The 22,848-nt window shown below is 30.3% G+C and overlaps 1 protein-coding gene across 6 annotated transcripts in view; it reads right to left on the bottom strand.

Moving 5' to 3' along the window:
* Positions 1-3,528: 3,528 nt before the first annotated feature.
* Positions 3,529-22,848, bottom strand: part of LOC148236572 (uncharacterized) — a 392,594-nt gene continuing 373,274 nt past the window's right edge. For 2 of the 6 annotated variants that reach the window (XM_088182116.1, XM_088182117.1), the window contains 6 exons: positions 9,103-9,169; positions 6,504-7,072; positions 5,245-5,437; positions 5,014-5,177; positions 4,561-4,939; positions 3,529-4,376 (listed from right to left, as the gene is read on the bottom strand). In XM_088182116.1, coding sequence (XP_088038242.1) covers positions 3,604-4,376; positions 4,561-4,939; positions 5,014-5,177; positions 5,245-5,437; positions 6,504-7,072; positions 9,103-9,169 — 2,145 coding nt within the window. In that variant the 3' untranslated portion in view covers positions 3,529-3,603. Of the gene's footprint in view, positions 4,377-4,560; positions 4,940-5,013; positions 5,178-5,244; positions 5,438-6,503; positions 7,073-9,102; positions 9,170-16,565; positions 16,623-19,701; positions 19,864-22,848 lie in introns of all 6 variants that reach the window. The other 4 variants (XM_088182114.1, XM_088182115.1, XM_088182118.1 and 1 more) reach the window with 4 other exon arrangements.

The raw sequence follows: 22,848 nt of genomic DNA, 5'->3' as shown, positions 1-22,848 counted from the left end.
ACCCTCTTAATGATTGATGTAGTTCAAGAACAAGTTCGGCAAACTTTACTTTTGACAGAGGGCCCACGCAATTTTGATTTCCAGACACGATTGGTTTCCTGCGAAAGGGCTTGTTAACGTACACACATACAGCATATAACTGAGAAATAATTAATGCGAGACACGTTTAAAAGTAAATACACACACACACACACACATACTAGTAAATACCTACTATATATATCGTGAAAACGCAGGGCGTGTCTTATTTACCCAACATAATTCCTTTTTTGTGCCCAAGTACCATTCGGTCATTAATAAAACTTAATTGCTTGGGGGGCGGCGGGTCTAATAAATCACCTATGAAACGATTCCACACCTGAATTTGTCTTTTCGCCTGTAATTAATTACCATTGTTGCAATTTCGTTTAATTTACCAATATCATCTCTCAATGAGTTCAAATAATATCTAATTAAAGCTAACGATCAAATTGGGAGGTAATGAATATTACACTGGCTATATATCTCGAGCATTTAATTGTTAATTATATATTTAATAATGATTAATTTATGAGTTGAACTGCTTTTACAGTTAATTAATGATCTGAAGGTTGAATGTATTTTATTATCTTTAAACATCAGAAGCTTCGCATGCGCAGCAACTGTATTTTAAATCAGATGATTTTCGTATAAAATAAATATTATGATGAAACATTTAGCGACTTAATACTAACTTCTACTACATACCTTTATGATTACAAAGTTAAGATTCACCCAAGGGTAATTTGTTAAAATAACTTTATTGTTAAATTATCTTACTAATAATATATGTAATTATTTTTGCGTTGAAATTAAGCTCTTGTTCTATTTTGGACCCTAGGTAGTTCAAATGATTCATGTAAGACCCAACCCAGCCGGACACTAACTGGATATATGGCGATATAGTGCGATAAAACGGTAGTATGTTGCTCCGGTGATACATCATCCTATGAAGTACCGGTACAATAAGGGCGGGAACACCCTGTTGCTCGTGTAAATAACCGCAAAAAAGGGAGGAAGCGCAAGATATATAAAGACGTTCTTCTCTATGTGGATTAAGATGTTTCAGTAGTGTGTAGGCGTATTAAATAAAATTGCTAAAATAAAAGTTGTTTGTAATGTAAAAGGGGAAAATAAATATATTTATTATTGTATTATTAACTTGTGAATACGTAATTCTTAGTTTTCAAACGATCGTTTTAACCACTAGTTTATCTTCAGATATATAAAATAGTGGATAAAATGTATTTACAATAAAACATATTTAATGAATCATATAAATGACTGAAACATAAATAAAATAAAATCTAACAATATAAGAGAATGCTCAACGCAAAAGAATTGCGTAATATTTGAATAATGTTACGGAACACCCAGGATAGTATATTTGTCCCGTTAACTACTTGTAAGCACCGGTAAACACTACCCTTCTGTGCGTAAATGATGCACCACAAATAATGCGTCTATCCTGCATAAAAACCGCATGGTCATAAACCCCTTGTATTAACGAACCTTGAATCTTTCTCCCATTTCTTACCTTCGGTTATTGAATGATCTAGAAAATCAACTTACCTCCAAGAAATACAAACTCTTAGGCATGTTTTCTTTGCTCAATTCGTGTCGAACCCATACACCTTGCCTCCAAGCCTTCTCAATCTTTTAAATATATTTAATAAATATGCACTGTTGAATCGGACTGGTTTAAATTCTCAGCCAGCGGATGAATAGATTATGTAGAATTTGTTTTCATTTTTGCAGCCAGGATATCATAGTCTATATCGTATAATCTTCCACATCCAGTGCTATTCTTGATGTCGTTATTTTTTCTTTTGATTTTTTAAATCGTTTTTACGGATCATTTACGGATATCTAATGGATCACATACGATTTTCCAAATGTTTTTAGTGATTGAGTTGTCAAATTGTTTTTAATAAAATATATAACATGAATTTTTAATAATATTTTTTATGCTTCATATAAAAAATAATTGACATTTGAAAAGCGCTACTTTGATTGCCATTACGGTGAGTGTTTAGTAAATGCATTAAACTTTTTCAGTCATGAAATTTGTATTATATTATATTAATAACGAAAAGGTTAAAAATAAAACAGATGCATTGTTAAATAATTAATAAATTTATTCTTCTTAATAACTCTTCAATATACACATCTTTGCGGTTAATACAAAAAATCTACTATCTTCTTCGTCCATTCAATCGTTCGTATCAAAGAAAAACAAATTGGCAAGGAGTACCTTAATACACATAAGATATTCTGTTTAACATTGAATTATATTCATACAATATATAATTTTTATATATATTCATAAATATCTACATTATTCAATGCAATTAAATAAATTATAAATATAACCGATATACTGTTTGTATCAAATAAAAAAGTTAGTTTTATACACAATATATAAATAATTTAACAAATATGTATTTACACCATTCGATTTATTGATAAGTGTCTATCCATGAATTTAAATATGTTAGCCAGTCGAAATTATGCTATTCTATTCGTATAATAATATATTATATATAAATAATATATGTTACAAAAATTATATATTTTTTTAATACAGCACAATCATTATTAAAGCGTATATTATAAAGTGGATTGACACAATTGGATGATGTATGTATTGCATTAATAAAATACATACAATATTTATGTTGAAAATGTTGTGATAGTTTATTGAAAAATATACATTTAGTATTGGACATTTTAGAACCTTTGCCTTAGTATATTCATAAATATATACTAATAAAAATATTAAAACATAACAAACCAACGATTCATTTCCTACTTAGGAATACAAAGTCGCATGATGAGGACTTTATTATTTAGAATTCGTCGTAACCAGTGTTATGTTAATTAATTTTATATTCTGAAATATCCAAAATAATATTTAGCATGTAAATGTTGCAAGGATTTTATGAACATACGATAAATTGGGACTATCTACCTCTTATTTACAATGATTATGTAATCTACATAAATTATTTGGTAATTATATATTTTTTACTAATGCTTTTTATATTATTGCTTTTTCAATTTTATTTAGATTCAAAGAAAGAACATGATATAAATATATATTTTTCAACTATGTACACGATAACATGTTAAAAATTAACATCACAAGTCGTAAGTTGTCAACATAGTACAAGAATAAAAATCGTATAATAAATAAAATAGCACACTGATTTGGACATTGGTTATTCAGTAGAAAATAAGTTTAGCAAAGTTGTGTGTGTATATATGATATGACGACTTAATTAATATAATACAAAATAAAATAAAAATAAAATATATATACATATACCTAATATTGTCAGTGAAATATATTTTTGGTGTGTTATAAAGTATGTATCAAAAATTAATTAATAATTAAATTAAAAAACGATGTTCGCTCATATATATTATTAAAAAAATCACATCTTTTTATATGTATTACTATAAAAATGTATATCTGTTGAGATATGATTGGTGTGATGTTATGTTTACTTTATTTTATTTTTCACTAGACACAGGATTTGATAGTTTCTTTTTAGACTTCACTACCTCCGTCTGAAGCAATTTTCATAGAGGTTGCGGCTTTGCACAAGTTTCCCTAGGAGCCGAGCTTAACGAGCTGCTGCTGACTCCAGAATCGCTACTTTTTTCAGATAAGCACCCGCCACTCGAACTGGACCCTTCTTGGATATTACTATTGCCACTTCCCACCACATACTTGACAACGTTGAGTTTGTGATCAGACTCGCAAATATCCTCTACGACCGTTTGATTCTGATGGGCGTTGTTAGCGGTCGCGTTACGAGACGCAGTGTTATTGGATTTTGTGAGCAGGGATGGAATGGTGTTTTTGCGTAAGGCTGCTCTGCTAATTATGTTGGATCTGGTGCGGGAAGGTTCCACTGACACTGTTTGCCCTCTGGCGACCACATAAGAGTCCATAGTCCTAACGCACTTATCACTGCTTAAGCTACCCGACACTATACTGTTTGGCACTGGTATATTCGGATGATACTGTTCGATCCTGTCGTCCTTGATTGTGTTCAACTTATGACCTTGCTGAGCAGATTCTACTCTTTTCAGTATTTCATTGTTGCACTGTTGAACCACGGCGTCTAAATTATTTGGACTGTTGGACGCATTATCGCTGCTGTTCTGCTCATGATCAGAATTATCTGACCGATGGATGAGCGGAGAAGTCTTGATGTGAAGAGGAGCATCGTAGCATCCGGAATCTCTCGGGAACTGCCTCCTGCCGAAAGGAGAATCAACTTGATTGGAGATGACCCTCTTGGAATCGTCACCTTCTGAGCTCGATCCATGAATGTCATTTTCGCTACCTGCGTTAAACATAAATTAAACTATATTAATAGTGTAAAATATTCAAATTAACACAAAGGGTTTGAAACAATAATGAAAGACGAATGAAAGTAAACAAAACATAACTTTATTGCCATAATATAAATTATGTACAGTGTTGGCAACGGTGATAAAAATGAGGTGTTTGTATATAATTTTACTTACAATCCAAGTCGTGTAGCAATTGTACAGCAGTCAAAATCTTTGCTCTGTGATCGGCGTTCATGATTCCTAAATAATCCAAGTCGGACGGTTCGATCTCTTTGAACAATTCCAAATCCTCATAGCCGTTCATGACAAAAACTGATGCATATTCGTGCATGTTGATCCTATGAAGCAGTTCCTCGACAGAAGCCGGTCTGCTTTTATGAAAACCATACATTGCGGCATTTTTATGCAGCCATTTATTGCTGGAATTGTTTATCATAATCCTGTCTGGCAGAACTTCAACATTGATAAATTTAAAATTGCCAACCCTATTATGCGCTATACCTCTCCAAAGCCCAGAGGCATTCATGCTTATAACGTCAATTATGTCGCCCTTCTGTAAATTTACAAATTTATGTAATTTATTTACATTGATTGTTTAAGCTAGATTATAGATAGATCAACGCTAACCTTATATTTCAGAGCATCTTTATCGTATGAATTCGGAATATAGTCTACTACCGCTCTTGCCCTACACAAAATCTGAGGTCCATGACCAGTCGGACTCAGTTCTCTGTTGTCCTCGGCTGATATTGAAGAGTGGTTGCTACCAGCTCGAACTAATGCTTGAGTGCCTGAGATTTGTATTCATATTATGTCGTGTCATTGTAAATATTTTTTAATTGTTTTAGAGAGACTTACTGCTTCCTGATCCACTGGGGAGGCTTTCGAACGAGCTGTTGGAGCATGGGAAAGCTTGTTCATTGTTTGGCCTCCTCGTGGGTGGATCTACTGGTTGTTCTTGACGTAATCTAGATATTTTCCTTTGAACGTCTTGTCTAAGACCCCTGACACGACCTACCAGACTAGATACGCCTTCGCAATCGTCTGCAGACTGCAAAATAAAATAACGTATTAAAAAATACGAAAAGAAAAAAAAATATTTAAATTGTCAAGTATAAGAAAATAGAATAATAATAATAATAATAGTGAGGGTAAACATTTTTGGATTATTTATGTGCATAAAAACTGCCATTAGTTGATATATGTTTAATGTTATTTAATTAAGATAAATACTTGTGTGAATAGATAATGTAATTTAGTTTTTATTTATCTATATATAATATGATAAATTGAAATAAAATATAAAAACTACACTTTCGGTTTGATTTACTTCTTGCATAATAATAAACTTAACGCCTTATATTAGAAAAATATTGATTTTTGTATGTTTTTGTTGCAAACATATGTAAGATAAAGGTTACAGCATCAATATGAAAGTAAAACAGAGTGTCATGAAAAGTTACTGACGGTGAAATAATATGTTTTAAAAACATGTTCCAAACAATTTAGATAAATTTTATTACTGTGAAAAAACTTATCTATATTGGTATTCTACCAGAAAGTCGAAAGTTTAATCCCATTACAACTCAGTTTTCAGGCGAAAGGTAATAAACGAAAAATCCAAGAGTTAAGTTCGAAACGTGTGTGAGCAATGTTATGTTAATTAAAAATCATATTAAAAAAAGGCATTATAATCTCAACATCTATCATGTTCCGTATAAATATTTAAAATTTTATTTATATTTTTCTCCCAGGTACTGCGAGTTTTTAATACTAAGATTAGAGTTGCAGTCTTTGGAAAATTACTCAGGTGTCGATGTGTAATCCGTATACTTATTATTTTGAAATCAAAAAAAAAAAATTTAGTTTAAAATATATTCAAAGTCAAAATCTGGATTGATTGAAATTATCTTTATTTATGAACATTCATAAATGGATCTATTGAAGTGTAGAAAGTCTTAGTTATGGTATGATTCAGTACAAAAATATGACATAGAAGCCAAAGAGCCAGAAGCAACATAGAAAGTATGTTACAGTTAGGATGTTTATAATAGAGCAGATAGTATTAAATATTATTAAAGTATAAGTATAAAAGTGTATCTACATATCATGCTTACGTTATGTATGGTGGCCACATGTTGGGAGTCCGGCTCACTTTCTTCTTGATCTTCGTAATCCGAACTATGCGGAGACAGTTCGTCTTCGGGCCTTCTCATCCTATAACCGCTCATCTGCCTGTATCCCGATTGGTTGACCCTGTGCCCGGACTCGGCATGCTCTGAGCGACTCTCCACAGAGAGGCCAGACAACCTAGAGCTCACTGATTGAATGTCAGATCCGGCGTAATCCCCGCTCTCCCGGTCCCTGGCCGGCCTGAGCGGTATTATGGTCGGCGGATAGGGGCCTGACTGGGGCAGGATGAGACCCCTCCTGGTGGCACCCCTGGACCCCTCCCTGGGCAGTGATATATCACCAGCGCTCCTCAGCGATATCACACCTTCTCCGCGTGGCTCGTTTCGCAAATTGAGCGTGAAGCACACGCGGCCATTTTGTATGGTCGCGGTTGGCACGGGGCCGCCACCCATGAGGAAATCCTCCGGATCACTCTCGTAAGGAGGTTCGTCGTACCAATGCCCGGGGGCGAGACCCATCATGCGGGCGTCCTCGTCGTACATGTAGGTGTCATCTGGAAAACACGCTGAGATTACATTACGCAGACAGGGCGCAATTAAGTGATTACATGCGTTCGTGATAGGGATGGATACCTCGATACTCTGTCGATACTTAAATTGAAAATATTATATTGATACGTTGCTTTTTCACACATTTCACATTTGACTAATGACATTTTAGAGCAGCATTTTCACTAGTAAAAATACATATCCACTAGTGATACGATTTCATTCAAATGCCATTTCACTGTAACATATTTACTATCATGAATATGTTTTGCTAAATTTATAATATTTTGCCATCTAACTATATTTGCTACATAGTCTTTTGTCACCAACATATAAAAATAATTAAGTCTAATTATTAACATTTACGTAATATTTTTATATATAAATTAGTAGTTATTATTTTTTGCAATAACTCCCTTTTTATTATACTTTAAAATTTGCATACCTTTTTATAATAATATTTATTATAATTAAAACTAGTCACTAGAATAATATATTATATACTTATCCCTCAATTTATGAGGTTAAAAAAAAAACATTTTTTTAAATACTCAAAATCGAACATATTTGTTTCTGTACGAGTAGCGTGGCTTACTCATACTTCACGCACTTGACCTACATCTGGAACCTCTCTCACTGCCCATGTAGTGTGTCGCTGAATATTTTTCTCGTTTACTTTATAATTTAAAGAAACGTACAAGTGACTATTTGAGCATTTTAATAAAAATTTCAATATGTTCCTCGATTTACGCAATATTTCATCGCGTAAATCAAGGGATGATTAAGTGTACTTTTAACATAAAATACAAGTTTGTAATAAAAATATGATTTTTCAAGGGAATCAGTGCTAATGAATTATATATTAAAATTGCATATTTTACGCTTCTATAAATATCATATTTATAATATAATGTAAAATATTTTTGAGTAAATGTGAATTTTATTACAAATGTTATATTCGAGGAAAAATGTATATTTTGAGTAACAAGTTGTTAAATTGAGTATTTTATATTAAAGGATCGTGTATGGCATTAGTATCAAGTATCGAGTATCGAGTTTGATTATGATATAATGGATGCGCATTGTTTTTTACGACTTATTATCGAAATAAATATAAACGAACGTCGAAGCTGGCGTTTGTAATTTCCAAATATTATCGATAGGCTTAGAACGGCGGCGAGGGCTAAGCCGATTACCGCCGAACGTGCAAAATCCTATACTGCGGGAGCAGGGGTGCTCAACATCGATCGACGGACGGGTCGGTTCAAAAATATTAAGCGGTATGATACAAGCGTATGTGTAAAATAATAAAGAGTATACCATAATGTATATGCGTGTAACATTAGGCCATTCAAAAAGTTCGTAGTACTGCAATATATTATATTTATATACTAATATAAATATAAGTTTTTTTATTCAATTTCTTACTAAACTTTTAAACGACAGTATTACACGCATAAAAAATAAAATAAATTACCTATATAGTCCGGTATAAGGCAATCTTAAATACAGACAATAATAAAAATTAGGGGAAGGGGATACAACGTTCATAAATTAAATTGATAAAAAATACACAAAACATTAATATTATCATATATAAAATAAATTAAAAATATATAAATAAGAGGATATCGCCTGGAACTGAAATACGTTTGTTCCGAGCATTGGTAAGGCTTTTTATCAGCCGTCTGGAGTATCAAGAGCATCAAATGTACACAGACACACACGCAAAATACGCGTTTAAAATATACATGTGTGTATAAGAAAAAAACGTAAAATATTTCGGTTCAAATACATTGTTTCAGATGACGACGACACAAAAAAGAGAAACGTTTCGCACTCGAGGCGTAGGATTAAAAATTTAACGACGCACGACAAAAACTTTATGTGCTACTTCTTGTATTTTCATTGAACTTTTAGCATACGTACATGGGTGGAGTATAAAAGCAAAGTCAGAAATACTAATCAAAGATTGCATTCTTTGCTTTTATATCCTATTTTGGAATAAAATATTCGAAGAGACGATATATCTTACCTCCCATTGGTCCTCTAACGCCTTCCCTTCCAAGATGTAGCAGACCGTGCCTAATGTCTCTCAGTATCTATAAAGAAAAATAAAAAAAATGCTTAATTTAGTTATCGTTGATTACTAAGGAATCCAATAAATATGTTTTAAATTTATTTTAAAATAGGAACTCGATAAGTAATAAATACGCCGGTCCGGGCGATACATAAAATATTCAACAGGAAAATATGTGACCCAAAGATACGGCCCTGCGGGTGGGACAAAGTCGGAGAGAAGAGAGCGAAAGAGATCAGAGAGAAGAAATATTGCCGAATGGAAATTGAAAAAAGGAAAAATGGCTAGTAAAAAAAACGGAAAGCGCCACGGAGAAAACTGTTATAGAAAACACAAACTGTGACCGGCTTAATTTCGTATCGTATCCTCTCTCTTTCTCTCGGCTCGTGGTATGATAAAGTTGTTTTTGCAATTAATTAAAAGATTGAGATGGAGACATAAACGCTACAATTTTCTCTTCACATGTAAACAAATATACTTAAAATTTATACTACATGTTTCGTGCAAAATGCTTGAATTAATTGCTCATTATTAAACATTTTTTTATTAAAAATATATAACACATAAAATAAAGTGAATTAAAAATATTCTTTTAACTTTGTATATAATAAACAATTAACAGCAAATATCCTTTGTATATATTAAATGGTAAACAGTATGATTCCCTTCTAGTTTTAACTGATGGAGCATAAATGACGTAGAAAGAATAGATTGCGTTGAAAGTGCTTAAAATTAACTTTTATATATTATTTTTATCATTTTTTAATCAGTTGCCATTCTCACTACGTCAGTGTTTTGATCCTATAGTTTTTTTATCATGTATAGCTTTATGCATTTTAACGGGGTACACAATCAATAACTAACAAAACACAGACTGAAATCAAAGTTGAGAAATCAGTGAATTTTATAGAATATAAACCATTATTACAGCTTACAATTTACCAATGGGCCTAGCTCGATTTTATTTTAAATATTCATAACGATTGATAATATAAGTAAAAATATGGATTGATAATATAAGTAAAAATAAATATAATTTCATTCTGATTTACCTACAATAATTAATTCCAATCTCCAAGACACGATTGAAAAACATTAGTGTTCATATGGGATTCGAACATAGGTCTTGCAGGTTTTGGTTCATCAACACAGATAAAGCATATATTGATAAATTTAATTATTGTTATTAAGCAATGATTTAAATTTAGCTCGACCTAAAGAACTGCACATAACGTCGCTCTAATGCCTTCTAGAAAATTGTACACAGTTCAGAAAAAGCCGAATTGGATGCAAGGATAATGCCTTTTGGATGCATGCGACGTTCACTAGCTTTCCACTTTTCAAGTCAGCGGAAAAATAAATGAAAATTCCTTAAAACAGCTCACGAGCCAAAACACCAGCTAGCCCAGTCCTGGTCTTGAATATATGTACGTATACATAAAAGTGGTATAAACGCTGAAAACTAAAGTAGGTCGCAGTTTGGCTTAGCTTTGAAATATTACAAACTATTATCTGCTACGTCTGGCGGTGCAAGTTTATGCGAAATTACTTTGGATGGTGCACAAATGTGACGGTTATGTGCGAATATTTTTATTTATATAAAACAGGCGCTTTAGAAGCGAATTATTACGTACGTGCTCGACTAAAAGAGGGAAATGAAATATAAATATTTACAAGCGAAACTAAAATTTAGAGAAGCTTTAATTTTATTAAATAATAATTAGTTTATTTTATAACAAAAAAAATCATTATTATATTGGCATATTATATATTAGGATAGTTATCCTATATTTGCTGTTAGCTATAAGAAATTATTTTCTTTGTATTTATTTTACAATAGCATGTACATTATTCGGCAAATAAGGATTTCATGTATAGGTATGGATTATAAAACTGCCATTGTATTTGAGATAAAGAACAATTGTTGTTTCGAGAGTTCTTTTCACGCAGTTCACGTATTGAGCGCTATCGCGATACGATCGTCATTTTTTCGTTATTCCAAAGACGAAAATAAATACACGCACATAAGATCATGACATGTAATTCCACTAAGGATTCGAATCTCTACGCTTTATCTTTATGGCCAAGGAGCGAAATCGATTTGTCGTAACGGGCCAAAGGTTCCCGAAGCCGCAGAGCGCAAGACCTTTGGCGTTTAATCTTTCGAGAGAGGAAACAGGGAGCTCGGTGAAAAAATAAATATATATCTATAACGATTCATACAATTTGTATGCACAAACATATCCTTTACGGTCCACATAGGCGCTAGCAACAGTCAAAAGAGCACCGATATTAAAAAAGTGCCCGTCGTAAAGAGTTTTTATTCGGCGTACGCTTTTTTTACTCATCTCTGCTCGCGGAAAACTTTCCCCCGGCCCCGTAAGTGTTATCTCGTCCTTTGATCCTAAATTACAACGAAACATCCAGGATGAGAATAATAATAAACAAACGAAAGCCGCGGAGAGTGGAAGCGACAGAAAACTTTGGCAAACATTGATAACAAGGCGTGGGCGAGGAAGGAAAAGTTTTAAAAAAGTTTACATTATCGAGTCGATTTTCCACGGTTAGGTTTTTCATCGAGAAGAATATTGCGCTTTTTCTGTCGAACGATCGGTAAAAAAACGGCATGATAGCTGAGCCGTTGTAAGTTAGGATGATTATTTATATATGCTCATAACGCCACAACAAATTTTATGTTATGAGATAATCGTTAGAATTTTTTGTAACAAAATTGAGAATCAAATGAATCATATCTAAACCAAACTTTGACCAATAGGAGGGCGTAAAAAACAAGTATCCCTTCTCAGAAGTCAAAAATTCACGTCAAAAGCAATAAAATCGGCGCCGTTTCAGTGGGAACGCTCGGTAACGAGCGTTCCTACTGCGTCGATTTTATTGCTTTTGACGTGAATTTTTGACTTCTGGAAAATGATAATTGTTTTTGCGCCCCCCTTTGGTCAAAATTCAGTTTGAATAAACTTTGATCAATACTCTCATACCAAAAGTCAAGCTAGGTCGTATATTTTTGGTATTGAAAATTCTATAATAATGAGTTAATACAGCTCATAGAGAAGATCCTATATGTATTGAAAATAATAAAAATAAGTGTATAGATTAAATAAAATCAAGTTTTTACATTGTCAATTATTATTTAAAAATTATATTTTACTATCTAAACTTTGTTTCAAGTTATATCGTAAATAAGAATGCTTTACTACGTTTGTTGATATATATTATATGATAATATTACTCTGCCAGCAAATATTAGTGTAGTTTTCAGAATGAAATTTACCACAGAAGAAACATAATTTTTAAATTGTATTAACATTGTCTGGTGAAGTCAATAGAAGTTGATAATTAAATAAAATTGCTAAGTATCAGTTAAATTCTGTGTATAAACACTCGAACCCAAATGTGAGCAACGTGTAAGAATCGTTGCCTTAATTACATGTGTGTTAAATATTATTTTAAGCAAACGCGATCCAAAGTTATGATAATACAAGAGTTTCTTCTCAAGAATTATTTTTCGGAAATTTCTCGAAAAAAATGTTAAAAAAATAACTTTATTACTGCTGCATAATAAATGGTAAGTCTGTTTCAGATACTTGAAAATTGTTCAAGATTTTTTAACTACTCTAATCGGTGATCTAAGAACTAAAGTTCATTCTAAAAAAATATCATTTTATTAAGTCTTTAAAGATCATTAAGTTATCTGCTCATTAATAATATAAAAACATATACAATTATATACTGTAATATTATATTCACATATTATATATTACATGTTTTTTTTATTTATCAAAATTTCTCGAGAAAATCGAGAAATAAATTGAGAATTGCGAAAGCAATATTCCTAGATTTAGACAGTTTAATAATATAACAGAACAATGGCTACCTTTTTTGTTTATTACCTTGGCAAGTAAATAAATTAAACGTGTTAAATAATTATATTTCATCAACTGTATATTGAATGTGCAAGTACTGTTCGTTTTTAAAAGCAATAATTAAAGGTACGTTTAAATAACAACTATTGTGTTTAGGAATGCTCCTTAATTAATCTATATTATATTTTAATTCAATTACCAACACAAATAATATACTTTAAATGAAAGACTCTACAGCAGAACTGTGCTAATTAATAATTAAGACAGACAAACATTTTTATAGTATAGAAGAAAAAGAGTCACTGTTTACCGTTTTCCTAAATTATATTTTACTGTAAGAAATAGTTGCCTTTTAAGATCAATTTTTTACTTTGAGTTTATATATTGGTTTCCATAATTTGATTGATGCAGAATGTCTTCTTATACATTTTCAACTAATTAATAATAACATCTGTTTTTAAGCATTTATAGACTTCTGGTTATATTGTGATCTTAAAATATATAAACGGTTTAATCTGTGCTATATTAAATGTTGAATAACTACTTGTTGAAAATAATCATTATATATTCACATCATACAGTATTATATTATGATAACAGCTGAAGTAAAACACATTCAAAACACTTTAAAAAAATAAAAAAAGTTAACCAAGTTAACATTATTTCCACGAGGTACAGACAAAAGTTTCTTCGGCTTGAGTTAAACACTCGTTATTATTTTTATTTTAACCAAACAATGCTCTTTCTGGTGATTGTCCAAGAAAAATGCTTGCCAGGGTCATTTGCATAAACGCGTTTTGGGACACGTTACGACTTAAATAATGCTTGTTTGTCGACGCAAATTTTTGTTCGCAAATTTGATTACGGTCGAGAGGAGCAAAACGAAGTTTGGCAATTTCATACAAAAAAGTTTAATGCATATTAAACGGGAAATTTGATACCGTATCTAACAATTACCGCTTGGAGAGCACACTCGGGTATAAAAAGTGGGGAGAGTGTACGTTTTAACCATCTCCAATTATAGGGTAAATTTTCATTATTATTTATTTTCACTTATTATGCTATTTAATAAAAAAAATCGTGAAAGCATCTAATACGTATTTAAACATTTTTTTTAATTTAAAAAGAGTGCGACAAGGATATGCCTTATGACTGTTTCTGTCAATATTACCATAAAATAGAACATTAATATAAGGGTTTGCAATATGGATATATCAATTTATGAATACCCCAAACTATATGATATATTAATTAGAATCTAGACATTCCCAGTGTTTTCGAGCTTCAGACGAGCTGTTATTAAATTAGTTTAGAAAAAAAAAATGGTTGAGAGCGTATAATAAAAAAAACATTATGTACATATATGAGTAAAGTTGTAAAATAAAATAAAATAAATGTGACTAAAAATTATGTTTATTATTCGTATTATACTAGATTTGCAAGCCAATCAAACCAACATCAGTGTCTAAATTATGCTTTTACGTCAAGATATTGAAAATACAGTAAAACAGATTAGTAAGTAACATTAGGACTTCCTTAAAAAATACTGAAAGGCGTCTGACTGGTTAAATCCTTGTTAAATGTAATCCATTTCATAGAGTAGAATAGTAAAAAAATTAAAAGCATACATAATCTGTCACCTTAAGCCAAAACTTTCAGATTGGACGAAAGTCATTTGGTTTGTTTTAAAGCTATATATTATTTATAATTATTTTTTTGTTGAATGGCAAAGATAAGAATCGAGTGCAATTTCTAAAATTACATGATGAAATTCATTCAAAACCTTCAAGTTTATTTTATTTATATGGTCTATACGACCATTCTTTTAGTTTGATCTTTACAGTTGCCAGCCCAAATCCAAAAGAGCATTTTTGGTATATTTAAAAAAAAATTTGGCTCTTTCCAAAATGTAAAAAACTTAAAAAATAGTAATAAGATTGAAGCGACGTCTTTGTTGGTTAATTTGTGCAACCATATTATAAAGCATTCTGTCTCGGACTAAAATATGAAAATTAGGCAACCAAAATGGGACACCTAGCGCGCGATATTGCGCCCTGCCCGCTTCGATATTATCGTACATTTTCGAGTGGCATATTTCTGTGTAGGCCGGAATGTTTTTAGTCCAGAGAAGGTTGGAAAATTTTATGACCCTAATGGGATTTTCCCTCGGCAACGCCTTCAGGGCCGCACTTTTCGTATTTTGCGCGCGAGCGTCCCGTGGGAATGCATGCGTCGCTATTAGGCGATGCTTATCGCCGATTGTGCTATGATTTTGCACGAAAAACGTTTCTGTACAACCACGATGTACTAAATAATTTAAATAATATTACTAAAACATGTTTTGATAGCTGTAATATTGGGATAACATATACCGCACTATAATCTTACACTTCTTTGCAGCAAAGATAAGGTAGCTCAATTTATAAGTAAAAGTTTAGGTTTACTGTTGACATTATTATTTAGATATCATTTTGCTTCGAAAAAAAATTAGTCATCTTTAATTTTATTTTTAATATTAATAATATTAAGGGCGAACTTACTAAATTCACAATTCTAGATAATTAAGTGTTTTAGAATACAAAGGGCCAGTCAAACCAATGGGTTTATTCATCAGGTTTTTGAGTCATAAGAGCAGGGGTCGGCAAACTTTTTTGTGAAGGACTGGATTGGAAATATTTGACTCGTCAGCTAGACAGCAAAATTAAAATGAGCTAAAAAATATATTTTATATTTTTCTCTAAAATTTTAGCATTTATTTGCATATCCATTTTAATCTATATATACATTTTAGCATTTATCGCAAATTGTTGGATTGAGATAGATCCCTCAAAGGATATGTTAGTCAATAATACAATGAATATTTAGAAGCTTTAAATAACGTGCATTTTCACAAGCCCCATATTTTTTCACAACTAGGCCTTGACTGTACAACTTTATTATAAATATTTTCATCTGTAGTTGTTCCATGGTCAATTTAGAGGTCATTTTAAGCAAAGCGTCGAATCTTTGAATATGTAGCAGTAATATAAGTAGTATCCAAATCCTCAAATTATACTCCGCTGATTCTAAACAGCCTCTGTATATAGAATTTGCAAAAGCTTATAATTTTTAGTGTAAACAAGTAACTCACACATTTACTAGCTGTTTGCATATTGCTTTTTTACCTAGCTCTCTATTTATACAAAATATTCCTATTTCCCAAAGTATAATTATTATCATATAAGTTAATATAGTACGCCCTGGGAAAATCTGAATTTAGCGAAAGCATCGACAGTATGTATTTTATGTAAAGTGAAAACTATCGAAACCATAATTGCCTTAATTATAAGAAAAATATAATGTTTACAATTTATTTAGATATTTTTATAGATTGTGATAAGCAATTGTACATCTAGAAAAAGGACCAAAATATCAATAAAGGGGTTCACATTTTTATAAAAATATTCATATAGCTATTTATATTTAACAAAAAAATATATATTGATCATAAATCAAATATAAGGTATCATGCAAAAAATTGCAGAATATCCGTACCTCTTCGTGTTCCCTATGAAATTTCTCTTTTTTCTTCATTGCCTCTTGAACTTTTAACTGAAACAAATCACAATTAATGCAAATTAGACCGCGGGTCAAATATTGATTATGTTAAAATATTTGACATGCAAATCCACGAATTAATTACACTGCCCAAAAGCCACATTATTTTCTCTTAACCAAAAATACTTGTTATAAATGCGTATAAATCTTTTTTATATAAATGAAGTACGAATACCCTTTGTGTGCGTTACATTCATGTGGTATAAATACAATTTCATTTTGTTAATATTGTTTGAGTGAGAAAATTGACGTTACATTCCATAGTACCAACAACAACAAAAAATATGTAAAGAACCATGCTTGTCATGCAAAAATGAAATAAAAGGGAGAATACACATATAGATTAAATAAAAAAAAACAAGACAAAGGAGGAGAGCGCCCAAATTAAATATGATCAATTACAGACTTTCCCATAAAAATGTATACATGTGCATATATATAAAAACTAAAATGTATGCGTATGTATTTATATGAGACAGTCTGCATATTATATAAAACATCGACGAAACAAGAAGCAGGTCGAAGGGCCAAAAGCGAAAATTCAATTATCCGCCAGGTCTCTCGAAAATATCAAACGTATTTTTTTTCAACCCAAGTCATAAATATTTAGCTTTAAAAATTACGGTCGTAAAGCGTTGAGCGGAAAACAGATGATTATCCCATAAATCTGTCCTGCGTAGAGATATAATCCGAAAAAGCCAAAGTATCTCTCTTTCTCTCTGTAAGCTGCGCCACGACAAAAAAGCTTCCCTGGTGTGTTTTTTTTGTTTTTTTGAAGAAAACGTGAAGAGGGTTTCGATTGAAATTCTCTCCGTTTTGCATCAAAATTTGAGACGAAAATCAGATTGGATGATTTTTTCGTGGATTCGTTGGATGGTATATACAAGTATATTTAAGGGGTGGTTTTATAACTCGATTAACATGTATACCCTTTAAAAAATATAAAATTTTGTTTATATTTTAGTTACCCACATTTAATGATTTTCAATATTTAATAAAAACTAAATTGTAAATTATTATAATATTCTATGAAATTGATTTTTACATTATGGGAATTTTTAAATTGTATTATTTTAATCATATGATATTTATTTTATAGACCAAAAAATACTTTAATAAAGCTTTATTTATACATATTTTAATTTAAAGCTTATAATATATACGTATTTTAATATATTACTTATATTTCTTTAGCCTCTTTATATATTATGTAGAAATAAACATTTTTATTTTTATTGAAGATAATTATTTTAAATTAAATAGTATAAAAAGATATGTAATTTTAAAGCTCATAGCTTAGCTAAAAATATTGAAAAAGATGTTATATTTTTTTGATTTTTAAGCTATAGCAATATTTATTATTTATCTTGCAATAATATATTTTATTCCATCTAGTTTAGAAGTCCCAAACGCACTTTTTTACACCGTGTATGAAATTACAAAATGTGTCCCAGTTCGTTCATAAAATGATTTTTATTATACCACGTGAAAGTTTGATGTTGTTTCGTTCTGAACACATCGTAGTTTTTTGTGTTAAAAGAGATATCTAAAAGTAGATGACAATTTTTTTTATAAATAGTTTTATAATTGATTCATATTTATATACATATAGCGAAACGAAGAGAACCGACGAAAAAGACAGATCGACAGACAAGATTGTGAAATATTAAATGAAACATTTTTCGTGTTGAGAAATATTTATTTAATACGAGTAAAAAGTATGCAAATGTATTGATATATTAATATAAAATAGCATGCACATGGTGAATTATTAATCCTGTACAAAAATCCGAACCACTTTAGATGTAACATTTTTTTTAAATTGAAGAATACAATTTAGAAACATGCAGTTATTATTTTTATGTAAATATTCCTAATTATTTTTTATTGTTTATCTAAATACTTAATTAAGACATTTGTAAACAATACAACAATTTCGAAAACCACATAATAACCATTATCCAACATTTCGTATACTTTTCAAGTACCAAAAAAACATGCAATTCGTATACAAAATCACAGTCGTGCATTCAAAAGCAAGCGTCTTAAATTAATTTTATTTAATTTTTTTTCTAAATTCCAAATTATTTACAAAATTTAAACTAGCTTGTTTATGTTTGACAATATTTGATTATGTTTGTGTAACCTATTAAATTTTATCTTAACATATTTACTTAAAAATATTTCCGTAGACTTAAACATTATAATATTAATTGTAAAATGCTGACAAAGCTTCAAATAAACGATTGCGTAAAAAGCGTAAATATTCAAGTAACGAATTATTAACTATTAGCTGTATAGCGCACAGTGCATTTTTGACAATTTCGCCTGTAAATCAAACACGTGCAATTAAAAATATTTATTATTTTTAATATTGCAAATGTTTGTTGTACATATGTATATTTTATAAAAGACAATGATTAAGCTCAGTACATACTATTATATTTATATAAATTAAGGGGATCAAAATAAACTGTTATTATAAATTAAAATATTATAATATTTAGTCAAAAGATCATAATCAAATTTATTAGACTTATCTAAGACAACTTCAAGTTAAATGTAAAATATTTTGATAAATTTTCGGTCCCTTTAACATATATTTTTTTTAAATATGTATGTAAATCACATGCTGATATAATACCATAAACACTTATGCGCACAAAATAAAATAAAATCGAAGATATATAAAAAAGCAGCTGTGTTCAATCTGTAGATGAAGTATTTCTTTGAGTATACGTATTGCGGTGTTTCTCAAGTTCTTATTTCCATGGAGCCCCAAAAATATAGCAATATTTTTTTATGATTTTGTTAAATTTAAAAAATATAACAAAATCATAAAACTAAGCTAGTTCTTATTTTATAACTTATCAATTAATAGAAAAATCTTATTAGTCAATATTATTGATATTTTATTAATATAGATTAATTAAGGCTAACTATATTTTTGTAGATCTTAAGGCTTCCATGGATTATTGATTGAGATACACTTTCTTTGTGTCGTATTGAATATATAGGCATTCATTCATTATATGTCCCTTTAAGCGTGCTTTTAGGGTAGTCCCTGTCTCACCCGGTGGATGGTCTCTTCGAAGGTGTTGGGCGCTCCACCGTTCATCTGCAGATACCTCAGCCTGTCGTAGTCTCTGGGGTCGACCATCGAGCGAAGGGCAGTGTCCCTGGGCGCTTGGAAGTTGGACAAGCCACTCTGCAAGACGCTGTCCGGAGTGTCCACCTGAGGGCGCAATGGTATACACACTAATGGTGCTGTTCATGTAAAATATAGGCAATTGGAAGTGTCCAAATTTAGCTTTGAACAAATCACTGCCTATGTATAAAGCTGCCCCGGAAATTTAAAGGGCAATAAAAAGTAACCATTTTCATCCGAAACAGTTTAAGGTCCTAATATTTAAAAATACAGTATTTTTCGTTATATTACACTTAAATGGGCAAATATAATTACAAAATACTATTATAATACATATAATATAAACCAGTTAAAACTTAAGGTCACATATATATCAGATCCTTTGCGTGCCCTAATTTGACTCAGTTAACTGATTTTGAATTGGGAGTAACACGATGTATTCTCAACGCAAACAAATTAAACCCAAGTCTTTTTGTGATGCGTCGGTAACTTTTTAGATAGTTAATTTTGTGATGCAAGCTTATATTTTTTATTATTAAACTATGCCTTTCATTTTATGGTACCAACTGAATATACATATCTTTTAAAGATGAACCTTTTTATTTTTCCGTTGTAATCTGACCTTTTAACGTGGTAAATCTGTACCAAATAAGTAAGTTAATAAGACATAATAAATGAGTCTAGGAAAATTTATTGCCCGTACTTCATCACCAGCAATTTACCGCCAGCCATTAATCGCTAGCAGTTTACCGCTGCGTCAATTAATCGCATTAAAAATTTAATTAGCATATTATTATGTGTGAAATATTTAATAATCCATATATGTCACATTGCACCTGAAAAAAATCAGATCTGCTACCACCGGGGCTCGAAACTTTAACTCAAAGATCTGTCTGAGACGTTATAGATTGCGCCATTCCAACATTGATTAAAATGTATTTTTAAAAAAATTAAAATATTGTACTTAAAAACAATTATAAAATATTGATTTTATTAGTATGATAGACCATTTGTATCAGTCGGGAATTAATACTTAAAAGACCTAGGTTCGAATCCCATATGGAATTGCTTTTTAATGTACATCATTTCAATAAATATTTTTAAAAAACCAGAAATAAGTTGAAACAATTTACAAAAAATGTAGCAAATTCAAATTAGGTTGTTTTAACTTAAAAGATCGCAACCACCACTAAAATATAACCAGTCTTTGTCTGTTTATCTGATGGTAATGGTGATCATTTTATATAAACAATCTATTTTTAATACATACATATATGTATAATAAACTTACAAGTCCTTTAATACACATTATCAGCTTAAATGCGAATTGGTCGATATATCGACCAGCATATTTTTTGCTATCGGTTCCAAATAACAATAATTCCCTCCATAAAGGTCAAAAGGGCTCGGCCACCGAATCAATCGTCATATGTTTGTTCCGGTCAGATGCAAAACGGTCACGACTGTGATATACGATAATCGGGCATGGTGTACGCACCAATAAATAACCATTATGCCGGACATGCATCACGCGGGCGGGACAACTGTGGTGGGACAAAAATGCATAATAGAATGCTGTATTTGTATATATTGTACATAGCAGCTTGTGTATTGATAGATTCAGGAATTTGTTTAAGCTTTGGGTTGACAGCTATATTTTACTCTCTGAGTGTATAAAAAAACATTTAGTGATTTAATAACTGTTTAAAAAATTGCAATTTGCCACAAATATTAGATAAACCGATTTATAATAAAAAGTTCACGTTTATTATATTGTATATGTTTTGATAAATTATGAGAAAGATTTATTTGTTAAAATTTACGATGGTTTTCAGTGATTTATTATTTTTTCATCGTACGTAATTTAATTATTATAACAAAAAATATACGATGATTAATTCAAATCTAGCTTTGTCATTTTTAATTAAGCAGATAACACATATATGCATAAATAAATAATATTAAGAAAATTGGCAATATTAAAAAAAATAAAAGATTTCACCATACCAAAACAAATATTTTTATTAAAATAATTGGCATATGTAGCAATCCTAGAAGATTAATTATTCGATCGCGTAAAAATATTTATTTACGTATTTTATATTTAAAAAATATAAAAACCATTAATATAACACAATTTAACATTAAAATTAACAATATTTTCCCGTCTGGACTTTATAATAAAATGCCTTTGCATATGTCGTAATCCTGGGGATTATTATGTTGTTTGGTAATTTTTATTTTATAAGTAAGGCAAAAAATATTTACGATATAATATATGTATCAACACTAATATTTTTTAATACACAACTAAAATATTATAATACCTAAATTAACCATAAAAATTACTACTTCTTTTAATAATTTAATGCTGAGCATTTCCATATAATCTATAAATACAAATAACATTTTATTTTTAACACTAATGTTTATTTTTGTTAAAAATAAAATGTTATTTGTATTTATACATTATATGGAAATGCTCAGTATTACAAAGCAAAATATTGAACGTTTGGATTAAATATCCAGTTATATCGATTCATGACTCATTCACTTTATAAAACTCGTTACTTATTTCATACGTTTTACACACTCGATGGATTTCGAAGCATTTTAGTATTAGCTATTTATTTATATGACACATACAAACTAAATTGATTTAAAGTACAAGCAATCATTATAATAAACATTTTTTTATATACGAATGGAAGTTTGCCAAGTGATTGATACACTCATAATATTTGTAACACTTAAATAAAAAAATGTATTATACATACAGAATGAAATTCCAATTCAATATATGTTGATTTCAAAATCATAACACCATTTTACAATGATCAGTAGCCAATAATTTAAAAATATTACTTAGTCATTTATTTAACAATTGTTTTACAACTTATTGTATACTACTGTTCATACCAATCAAAACTGATTTACGTTAGCAACTGTATGTAAGTACTAAACCAAGTGGTTAATTCACTCGAGATTAATCTGGAAACATTTCAAAATTGAACGGACGATGCATCCAACCTCATTCGGCTCTATCAAACTTTGAAACTATCCACGAAATGT

The sequence above is a fragment of the Plectrocnemia conspersa genome, unplaced genomic scaffold, assembly GCF_051122295.1.
Source record: "Plectrocnemia conspersa isolate PC_06_02 unplaced genomic scaffold, ASM5112229v1 ptg000003l, whole genome shotgun sequence".
Taxonomy (NCBI): Eukaryota; Metazoa; Arthropoda; class Insecta; order Trichoptera; family Polycentropodidae; genus Plectrocnemia; species Plectrocnemia conspersa.
The sequence above is the reverse complement of the archived record's forward strand: the minus strand, read 5'-3'. Positions and strand labels throughout refer to the sequence as shown.